Source organism: Trichechus manatus, unplaced genomic scaffold (genome assembly GCF_000243295.1).
Source record: "Trichechus manatus latirostris isolate Lorelei unplaced genomic scaffold, TriManLat1.0 scaffold00117, whole genome shotgun sequence".
NCBI lineage: Eukaryota > Metazoa > Chordata > Mammalia > Sirenia > Trichechidae > Trichechus > Trichechus manatus.
Genome location: NW_004444053.1, coordinates 7,352,983 through 7,364,800, shown reverse-complemented (window position 1 = coordinate 7,364,800; position 11,818 = coordinate 7,352,983). Strand labels below are relative to the sequence as shown.

Sequence of the window (11,818 nt, the reverse complement as noted above, 5' to 3'; positions counted from 1 at the left end):
AACCAAAAGGAGAAGAACGCCCATTTAACTGTCTGCATTTCCAAAGCTGGTTGGTTTCCAGGTGAATCCCAAGGGCCCCTGGCTACCATTAATGGCTATGTCATTTCTGAGCCTGAAGACCCTTAAGTTGTGAGGTTCTGATTCAGTTCTCCCAGGATCACCACAGTTCTGCCTCTGGATATTCCAAAACCCTGGCAAATAAAAAAAAGTGGAAAGTAAAAATATATATCTATGAACTGCTGAACTTACCAAGATCCCTTTGAAAGATGTACTTTAATGTGTGCCTAGGGCTTAACCGCCTAAGGAAATCTCCCACCTGGCTTTGAAAGGCCAGGCTTCTCGCTTCAGTTCCCCTCTTCTGAGGAGCTATTGCTTCAAATTAGTCACTCTTGCAATGATTGCCCACAGTAGAGCTGTTTTCCTGTTAAGTTGTGGTAAGTCAAACCTACTTCTGAGACAGCTAAGTCACCACTCCGGGGGGCTAAGAAAAGACGTGGGTTCTGTGTGTTTTTAGTTCTTAAACAGAAAAAAGAAGAAGAAAACCTCAAACTACTGAACCAGAAACAACCTTTTATTTATTTATTTATTTATTTTTGTTAATGTCCTGCTTTGGATTTAGAATTTCAGAAAGGAACAATGGCAGATTGCATTTTAAATGAGCACTTTCCTCGAAGTTTCAGATTTTTAGATTGCTCATGTTCCTACTGAAGTGAAAGAAAAGAATTCAAGGTTCCTAAAGGAACTGCTAACATCTCTTTCCTGGAACCAGTATATACAGCATAGTAAGCTACTAGCCTATCTTTAGGAAATCCCAAAGGCATCCTAGTATAGCTCAGAGTTAGAGGGATAAAAATTCCCATAGTATCACAAGTAGCTGATGACATCAGGTCATCCCAGCCCCATTTCCACTTTCTCCCTGCTTTGGTACCATTATTCAGAAGGGACCATTGACAAAAATGGTCCAGCAAGTTTCCTACGACCCTTGGCACTGGCATACTTAATGTTTGGAGCCAAAAGATGAGGAAAAGGTTGAGGAAGATGTATCCACGAGGGCTTAAAATACAGACCAGCAACCAGATGGAAGTGTGAATATCTGTCTGACTTTCTACACATGAGGTACCTGGTCAGAAAGTTGACCATCTAAAGGGGATGGATGAAGAGAAAGGTTTTTGGGGAGAGCCGGTGAAACACTCCAACCTGGAACTTTGGTTTTGTTCATTAATTTATTCAACAACTATTTATTGAGCAGCATGTAAATGAGTTTTATCTCTGGTTATCCAGCAATCTCCCTGACCCTGCCCTGACTAACTACTGGCATAATGCCAATGACCAAATATATCTTTTTTTTGTTTGTTTTCCAATATTATGAATTAGGATGTATCATTTATTTTTTCACCTGGAGCCCCAAACTCCCACTGAATAATATACTCAAAGCTGGACAAATGCTCACACACATTTGCGAAGCAACACTAATGTAGATTTACTACTCTGAAAAACATGCTCACACATGCAAAACTGAGAAATATTTGCCTTATAATCAAGGCTATTCAGTCAACAAATATTTCTTGAGTACCTAATATGTGCCAGGCATTGGGCTAAGTGCTGGGATTACAGGCAAAAAAAGGTCTTTCTTTTGGAACTTTTATTCCAGTGGAAGAAACAGATATTTTTTAGGTAGTCAAATAAATATTATGATAACTACTAAGAATTAAATAAGTAGCAGCAAAGTAATCCGACTTAAGATGATCTGAGGAAATGAAATGTAAACTGTTAAGACCTCAAAAATAAGAAGCCAGTCATGTGAGGACCCTGGAGAAGAGCATTCCAGGCAAAGAAAATGAAGCTCATGTGTATGGAGACAACATTCTCAGATGTTTGTCTCTGTAAGAAAAATGAAAATTGCAGTCATAACTGGAGGAAGATGAAGGGTAAAGAAACGGAATTTTGTTTAGTTTGGTTTGGTTTAGTTTGGTTTTTAATGAAAGGGACTACTTGAACATGTGTATATACTGGCAGAAATGGTTTCAGAGACAGGGATAACTTGAGGATTCCAAAGAGAGAAGAAATATTTTAAAGAGACAAAGTAGGAGAGAGAGAGTATAGGAGAGATCATAACTGAATGGAAGAAAGAGATGATGAAATGATGCAGATGCCGGTAGAATTGTGTCTTTGGTGGTGGGAAGTGAGGCTATATGGTGGGAGGAGGGGATGTGGTTGGTTTGCAAGAGGGAAAAAATGATATAATTGTCTTGAAGTGTGAAAAACATGCTTGCTAGGGAAACGAAGAAAAAGTGCCGAACAGTGTTGAATGTCCATTGAGACCTGTGAGTGGTTCTCAACCAGGGGCGATTTTACACGTCCTCTCCCCTAGGAACATTTGTCAATGTCTGAGACATTTTTGCTTGTCACAATGGGATGGGAGGATGCTACCGACATTTAGTGGATAAAAACTACGGATGCTGCTATACATATTACAATGCACAGAAAAGCCTCCACAACAAAGAATTATGCAGCGCACGATATCAATAAGAGCAAAGGTTGAGAAAGCCAGTGAGTGGTTGAAGAAAAGAAAAAAAGGTCATTGTGAGTGAGGAGGCCAGAATGTAAGAAACCAGGTGTTTGGATGGATCCCTCAGATCAGTGGCTTCTTCTGGAAAATGGAGTGCCTCTCATAGAATGGCTTATTAATAATGGTGGATACCATTTATTGATGTCCTACCATGAGTCAGATACTTTATGTGTATATCAGCTCTCTTTTGTCCAAGAAAGGTCAAGAGACCATCCCAGACATTTCATGGTTAGCAAGTAAACGAACAAAGATTTAAATCCAGGTTTTTTAGTCCAAAGCCTGTGCCCTTTGCACTATACCATGGCTCTGCCCCTGTGAAAGACAACTTGTTATCAAATCTATGAAAAGTTGGATGAGCTTAACACTGGCAATATTTGTATTGGAAACTGGGTAGTGGGAGGTGAAGAGGAAAGGAGAAACAGAGAGGGGAGAAGGGCCAGGCAAAGACGAAAAATTTGTTTCACAGTTCTTCCCACCCCATTAAATTCTTCTTAAGGTGGCCTTAAGTCACAGTGAATAAAGAAGTCATGGAGGAAGGAAATAATCAGGAAAAAGGCACCAAATCTTAATGGTTTCCAAAATGTACTTTTGTAATATTTATCTGCATTCTACAATATAGCTTTATTACACGTATCCTTTTCATTAAAATGCACAAAATGTGTATAAATATTGGTTATATTATAAGAAAACAGCATTGGTAGCTGACAATCAAAAATTAGAGTTGGCTGCCAAGAGGCTTTCAATTTACCCCCAAACACAACCCATATATTCCTAAAATGTACTTCACAAGTTCTCTAACTTATGCTACTCTTTCAGTCTCACACATGCACACACACACACACACACCAATTGCACTGGAAATACACATACTGTGTAGGGAGTGGACTGTGGCCCAGAAGCTCCCTCTTGATTCTCCATTAGCTTCATCAGGTAGCTCAGGCTAGGCATTAGAAGTGAAGATACTGCCAATGGGGCATTGGCTTTTTGCAGTCTCTTTAGCTTATCATGCAAGCCTACTCCTCTTTTTCCATCGCTTATACAGTCATGTCACCTCCACATATCTGAAAGACAGCTTCCCCCGAGGTAGTGAGTAGACCCACCCCAAGAGGTGAGTTAAAAAGTGTCCTTTTCAATGTGTGAAAATGTTCTTGGTCACTTAAGGTGACTGTTGAACAAGCCTGGCAGATACTTTTCACTGTCTCTGTATCTTCACCTGGTCAGAATTTTATGTTCCTCAGTCATATTCCTCCTCCTATCTGGATCATGGACCTTACGTGAGAAGAGGAACTGCAGACCCGCTGGACCCTGTAGTCTTAAGGTTCTCTTGGTTCATGCCTTCTCACTTGACTTCAAGCAGGCTTACGAAGACCCTCATTCAAGACAGCATTTTCAGTGCCTATAACAAGGAACTATAATGGAGAGTATTCCAAAGTGCTTTTTTTAGAGCTTATATAAGCCAAAAAATGTCTTAGATTCCTCAAAATTGACCAGAGAAAGCTCAGATACATTGACATATAAATGGTCAGCAATGGTGAGATTGAACACTGCTCCTAGATAGCTGCTGCGTGCCCACATCTGACCAGTAGTGCAGTAGTTCATCATCATCTCCTCCATCAGCACCAGGTCCTGGGGATATTTAGAGTTCCTCATGTAGACCTTGTGGTTCAGGGGCTGGTTGTTGCAGGAACGGCCCCGGAAATATACTTTAGAATACACAAAGTACAGTCCAGTGTCATTGATCACAAGGCCGCCCTTTTTATACTTCACTCCAGAGACCAAGGCAATTCCATAGGTGTCTTCCCATTCCAAAGGGATGGACCTTAAGTTGGGATTTCCTGAAATCAAATCAGAGAGGGTTTATCATCTAGGAATGCTCACACATCCAACAAATGAAGCTTCCAAGCCTAAATTGTGAGACTTCCTTGAGTAAATGTTTTACCCAGAATGACATAGCACATATAGAACTGGCTGAGGGGTGAGAAATGGATCCATCACTGAATTTCTTCAGCACCTTTGTCAAATTTCCTCATCACTGTCTCCCTCGATTTTATCATCCACCCACTGGGGACAATAAAATATACCTTTAATCAATCCCAATGAGAAATTATTGAGATGATTTTAGTTGTCTGGAACAAAGATTTCATGATCTCCACAATTAGCACCAAAACTGCTAGGCTTTGAGGTCTTTCCATGAGGGGAAAAGCCAAACCAGAGGAATCCTAGAGTCCTAAAGTTGGGAAGGATGTTAGAGATCACCTGATCCAACTTCTCACCTACACTTGTCAATTGAGGCTAAAATCCCCTCTCCACTGTATCCCTGTAACATTATGTGCATACTTTCATCATACCTTAATCAGAGTACTCTCTCTAATACTGAAATTATCACTTATGGGTCTATCTTTCCCTAACAGATTTCAAGCTCTTTGAAGGCAGGAACCATGTGTTATTCATCTCCATGTGCCAAACTTGACACACAACAGGTTCTCAATAAATGCCTGTTGAACTGAACTGGATCATTCTGCAGTCTCTGGCTAAGTAATTCCAGGGACAGTGGGCTCACCACTTGCTGTGATATTTACCCACTTTTCAGATAGTTTTGAACTTTGCACTAGGAGTACCTACCATATTTCTAGCAAATCTTTTCACTCCACTACACAACCGCAGGCTGAAAGTCCACAAATGCCAGGACTGAGTCTCCCTTCTCACTCTCATTTCTACTGTTGGACAAAGAAGAGTGAAGCTCTCCCAAAAAACCAGGGAAGTGTCGACTAAACAATTCATTGTTCCCCATCTTCTGAGCTCTCACCTCTTAGACCTGGGCCCCAAATCCTTTAAGGGTCTTTGGGATAATTGAAAAGTGTGAGCTCCGTATGGGCGGTGATCATGTTGTAATTAGAGTTTAGAACAGGACCTTCCCCCCACAGGTGCTCAGTCTATGTTTGTGAGATTGACCTGACTAGAAAGATGTGACTACTCTCGGGGTCCAAATACTGTCATTAGAAAGTATCAACTCCCTCACAGCACAGTAATGGAATTTTGCTTTTTGCCATTGGCTTTTCCAATCACCCCCCTGCATAGGCTCTGCCTTCCATATACAGACCTGTTAAATGGGCCACTTTCTTCACCTCCCTTTTTTCAGAAGGTAGACTGGGCTGACCTGTATCATAGAAAAACAAAAGATGCATGTAAAAATGAGATAGCAACTATTATCTTGGTGAAACACTAAACAGGGCATTTAAATAAAAGAGATTTTAAAAAGCATAAGTGGCAACAGTCTAACATATACTAATCATGCAATGCAAACTGTAGAACTCACAGCAGTCTATATTTCAGAAACAGAGAGGTAAAAATAAACCAAATTAAGGCAGACATAAGTATATATGTATATTATAATAAAACATAATTAGTATGAAGGTTGATTTATAAAGAGCTGTCATATTGGTTACTTTTGATATTTAAGTAATTTAGATACTACCACCCTCTGAAGTAGTGAATGAACAAATGAGCTTAAAAGTTAGGTGACTTGTCAAGAAGACCCAGCTATTCAGTGTCAGAGATGGGAATGACACTCAAGTCTCCTGACTCCAAAACCCTGGCTCCGTTCACTCTATCTCTGCTGTCCTTAGGACACACTGCAGGACAGAGGCTACAGAATCTGCTAGTTCATCTCCTGGCTACCCAGTCTTCCCCCAGTGGCATTCTACAATCTAATTACAGTGGCATTCTACAGAATCAATTATCCTAAAGCCCATCTCTAATCATATCACTAAGGCCTCAAACACCTTTAGTGGCTCCTCACTGAAAACGGAATTATGTACAACCTTCCCACCATCATGTGACCTCAGCCTGTCTGTACAGCCTCATTTCCTCTACTCATCCACACTAGACACTCCAGGATTTCTTGTCTGACCTGGCCATACCTCAGTTTCCTTGCCTCTGTGCCTCTGCTCATGCCATTCCCGCTGTTTGAATGCCTTCCTAAATAGGTCTCTTTGTCAAATTCCTAAAAATCCTACAAGGGCCATCTAAAATACCACTTTCTTCAAGAACCCTCCCAGGCCCTTCCTTTGAAGCCTGGGAGTCCTCTGTCTTCACCTCTCATCATTTCAAACTAACTTATTCTATGGTAACTATACAACTTGGCTTATTCTCCACCAAATAAATAACAAGTTCCTTTGCTAGATGTTGAATCCACCTGAGTACTTAGCACAGTTTCTAACTCACGGCATGTGACCAGTAAATGTTTGCCAAATTGAGATAAGGAGTTAAAATACACAACAGCTCTTAATACAGATAGTATTTCTCTGACTATAAATATTTCAACCAAGGTAAGATGTTCCAGAAAGATTCATAGAAAGGTGCTTGTCCACATTAGGCTCATTGTGATTAGCCTATGAAGCTCATATGTGCCTTGAGACTAGCCTAATCAACTGAGAACAGTACCTGAGCAGTCACTACCTCTCTAGCCACACAAGACCGACTACCATGCATGAGGTGTTAATGAACAGGAAAGGCAAAACTGAGTCTCCTCTGCATTCCTATACTACAAGCCATCTCTGCAGCTGATCTGGCATTCAGTCATGTACTGACAGGAAATGGAACAGCAACCACATGTTGCCTATTTTTATATCCCTCAAAGAGACTAGCATAGTTTCATTCTTCGAAGGTGCTCAAAATATCTGCTGGATAGATACAGGAATAAATAAGGTGGAAATACATCTTGGACTTTCATGATGACTGTTTCCTGCCCCAGGATCTTTGCACATGCCATTCTCATTGCTGGTATGATCTCCTCCATTTCCACACCTCATCCCCCATCAACACACACACACACACACATGCACCTCTTTATTTAGCAAGCTCCTTATCCTTCAGATGTCAGCATAAACAACCCTTCGTAGAAGGGACTTCCCAGACCACTCTATTTTAGGTTGCATTTAGTACAATTTGAAATTATGTGGTTTGTTTGTTTGCTTGCTTTTGTTTACTCCCTCCTCCTGGTTTCTCTTGTTCTTGGCCATCACCTCAGCACCCAGAACCCAGTCAGGCACATAGAAGGCACTCCAAGCACATTTGGGAATGAATAAAAATTTAATACGTTAACGGTGGGGAAAAAGATGGAAAATGCAAAAAGAAGCAAAGAAGAAAGTTTAAATAATTTATAATAGCAACTCTCAGAGAAAATCACTGTTAATATGTCAGTGTGTAAATGCTTGTAGTTCTTTTCTACGAGTATAAAAATATGCATATATAGTTACACTGTCAGTATTAAACTAAACATACTGTTTTGTAACTTGCTTTTTTATCTAAAAATATGCAATGAACAATCCCCATGGCATTAAATATGCTTCTAATATGTGGTTGTTAGTTGATGAAAATTATTCTCTTATCTAAACATACTATAATATATTTAACTAATCTCCTATTATGAAGCATTGAGGTGTCTTCCAAATCATTTATTATAAATAACCTCATAAGGAAGTGATGAACATCCTTCTATATAAATCTTCAGGCATATCTCTGATTATTTTCTCAAGATAAATTCATATTGATTTGATTTTGAGGTAAGTTAACATTTTTAGGCTACTGATATCATTTTCCAAACTGCTCTTCAGAAAAATTACAGAAATTTATATTGCCACTGGTTGTCAGCTAATGTTGACGCAAGCCCTTTTCTCTCACACCTTTGTCAATCTGGGTATTATCCTTTTTTTTTTTTTATCTTTACCAGTTTGATGTATGAAAATAGATATCCCCTGTTTCAATTTTAATTTCTTATCTTATTGATAAAGTTACTAGCTTGATTTCCATGTGATAGTTCACCAATTTCAAGTTGATCTGGGTTGATCCAGAGATACGTGTTTCTTGGGGTAGGTAGTCCTGAGTCATCTGTTCATTTGACTTTTACTCACTAAAATGACTGTATTGAGTAGGTAAGAGATGAGTAATAAGGAACCTTCTTCACCAGCCACATTCCACTGATTTTCAAAGCTATTTCATTTTAGAGGTCTTCCAAAGGCTTCATTTTTCTAACAAATATTTCCACACTGCTCGTGTATATCTGGACTTTCTAACACTTAGGGACTCTGAAGCCAGAACTGTGGGCCAGAGCATCCTAACTACTCCTGCCAGAGCTTCCATCCTAGGGCAGCAAGATACCTGGGCCGCCTGCAGTAGGCACGCCCTAAAAACCCAAACACACTCCACTTAATGGCTGGTCAGTGCTGCCTTCTGTGTTCTGCTCAGTTTCCAGGGATGAGATGTGCCTACTTGCAGAGGCTTCCTGCCTTTCCTCTTTATTTCTCACTCTATGGCCATCACAGAGAGACAGGCTTTTCCCTATCCTATGAGGCACAATTAGCATACTGGAACACCCTGCATGTGACGAGGCATCAAGAGCCTGTGTTTCCTCTAGTCCCAGGTCCATGTCAGTGGTCTTGGGAATATCACCTAATCTGTCTGATATTTTGTTTCTTTTCTGGAAAATGAGTTGGATCAAATAAACTCTAAGCTCCCTCCCAACTCTAACCAAATCTAATGAGTTCAATGAATCTTAGTTTAAGACAGGTTGGGAATATCCTAAAAATATATCTGTTCACCACTTCAAAAAGTGTGCCCTGAGATCACAACAGAGGGTCCTGGGCAGAGCTGGAGAAAAATGTAGAACAAAATTCTAACTCACAAAAAAAGACCAGAATTACTGGCCTGACAGAGACTGGAGAAACCCTGAGAGTATGGCCCCCAGACACCCTTTTAGCTCAGTAATGAAGTCACTCATGAGGTTCACCATCCAGCCAAAGATTAAACAGCCTCATAAAACAAAATGAGACAAATGGGGTACAACAGTCCAGGGACAAGAACTAGAAGGCAGGAGGGGATAGGAAAGCTAGTAATAGGGAACCCAAGGTTGAGAAGGGACAGTGTTGACATGTTGCCGGGTTGTTAACCATTGTCATAAAACAATATGTGTACTAACTGTTTAACTAGCAACTATTTGTTCTATAAACCTTCATGTAAAGTACAACAGAAAAATAACAACTATGCCCTGAAGCTTCATAAGGTCACTGTTCAACATCTTCACCTTCCTCCTGTCCTCAGTCTCATACAAAGGATACAAGCACATGACTGCTTCTGGGACTGAAAGCTGGACTTTCCTTTGAATAATTGCTGGACTTCCTCAAACTTTCCAGTGGTTCCAGAAGAACCATCCTAATGCAGGTGATTGACTGTACAGTTATTAAAAGCTTAGTTATATTTTATAAAATATTTTTTAAAATAAAGTTTGACTCTTGAGTAATCTCTTTTAGAAAGTTTAAAAAGGAGAGACTATTTCCCAGAAACATCCTCTCTATTTCCACCCACCTCTCTCTCCCTAGGAGTTACGGTCACTGCCATGGATACCTGACTCAGAAGGCCTGAGGAAGGAGACAGACCTGGACCCAGAGACTCAGGAGGCAAAAGTTCAGGGTTGTGTGTGTGTTGCCATCCAAAGTCAAGTGGAAGGTATTTTGAATTGTGTACAGTGCTCAGCTACACTTACTTTGAACAATTAAATTCACTTCATATTTTATAGCAGCTGAAGAAACCATAATGACCAGAGGTTTAGAATTAGCCAGGATCCCTCTCATACTATACATATGCCCAAGAATGGGAAGTATTTCAAGCCACTGCACCAACATTGTTTAGTGTTGAGGACTGTATTTTAGAATTCAATGTATATGCACAAAAAGACTCACCTATTTGCTTCTCCAAAGATGGTGCTATAGGTCTTTGGCGGGTAGACTGGCAAAAGAGAAAAGATGTATAATAAATATGAAGTCCTTTAGGCAAAGGAGGTAGGACTGTCAAAAAGAACCCAAATACCTCAGAATCTCTCCTAACTCAGACTTTGGCCAAGCAGTTACGCCTCTCTGTGGCTCCGTTTTGTGATTTCAAATAGTACCAGTATTTTTAAAGTATTTTCAAGGAGATTAAGTTTGGTCGTTTGAACAAATTCACCTCTAAGCAAGACTCAATGTTTATTTTATATTTTGAATCACTAGGTGTGAGGCAGTAAATAGCTAGGCAGGCTGATTTGCCAACTGAGAAAAGAATTGTAAATGCTGATACTATCTTGGCCTTAATCTTTTACAAAACAGAGAGATAAAAAAATCCCTTCACACTTATGGCTCTCCGTTTCTCTACGTGTAGCATGGAATGACGAGAATAACACATTTCCAAGAGAGGTAAAAAAGATCGAAAAGCACTTTGCAAACAAGACAGCGGACCACAGTGGCCCTCAGCGCCCACTGCAGCAAAGCTGTCTCAGTGACCCCAGCGCACAGCCACCCACAGGCCAGGCTTACCTCTCTGAGTTCAGCCAGCTCCTTCTGCAGGTGGAAGAGCTGGAACATCCCCAGCCCCAGTCCAACCAGGGCCACCAGAACCATGAAAAACATCACAAGGAGACATAGGCCTGTGTTGTGGTTCCTTCTCTTCTTCAGAAGTGATGGTGGGAATGGAGGCAATGGTGGCTGTGGCCGTGATGGCAGTGGTGGAGGTGGGGGTGGTGGCGGCCTCATTTGACCGGGCCTTCCAGGCACAGAGGAAGGGCAGGGGAGAACAGACGCTGGAGGGGCCAAAGGAGAGCTGGTGCTGCTGTCCACCCAGTAGATTTGGGGGTATGGGTAATTCAGTGACTGCCACATGGCAACCAGGAACCTGGGCCAGCCTTCAGGCAAAGGGTTTTACTTCTTCTCAATCCTGTGTAGGCTGAGATGTCAGAGAAGGAGACTCCTGTTGCTAACTGCTCGAGAGAAGGGAAGCCGGCACTCTCTTTATAGAGTTTCCACAGCTAAGGGAAACACTTCTCTCGATCTCTCTTTCTGTTTCTCAGAGAGACACCCACTCACTTTGTGTCTGAAGCTGAGAAGCCTCAAGGAGCTCAGAGCAATTTGCGTCTGAAGTTGAGAAGTCTCAAGGAGCTCAGAGCAAACCCCTGGAAGTTTCCACCCACAATTTTCTGATGAAAGCTTTCAAAGCCCCAATCGCTGTCACTGCGCTACCTGAAAAGGCTGGTAGGTTAGGCTTGGTCTTTCTCAGACCTGCTGGAGCAGGTGAGAATCAGGGGCCAGTCCTGTGGGCATTACCTGCTGCCCAACTGCAGGGAGAGCGGTCAGTGGGACACATTCAGGCACTGAGGGGAGAGAACATTGAGTTGTGGCCAGAGTAATCACCTCCACATCTCACCTTTTGCATGAGCTGCCATCC

At 41.3% G+C, this 11,818-nt stretch overlaps 1 protein-coding gene across 2 annotated transcripts; it reads right to left on the bottom strand.

The window, feature by feature from the left end:
- Positions 1–1,912: 1,912 nt before the first annotated feature.
- On the bottom strand, positions 1,913–11,419 carry FASLG (Fas ligand). Of its 2 annotated transcripts, XM_004384117.2 has the most exons (4): positions 10,915–11,419; positions 10,306–10,351; positions 5,670–5,726; positions 1,913–4,404 (listed from the first exon to the last, which is right to left on the bottom strand). In XM_004384117.2, the coding sequence occupies exons 1-4, from the start codon at positions 11,254–11,256 to the stop codon at positions 4,010–4,012; spliced, it is 840 nt and encodes a 279-aa protein (XP_004384174.1). In that variant the 5' UTR covers positions 11,257–11,419; the 3' UTR covers positions 1,913–4,009. The 2 variants fall into 2 exon arrangements, with proteins under 2 accessions (XP_004384174.1, XP_012413210.1); XM_012557756.2 differs by lacking the exon at positions 10,306–10,351 and having other exon boundaries at positions 10,915–11,315.
- Positions 11,420–11,818: the final 399 nt, after the last annotated feature.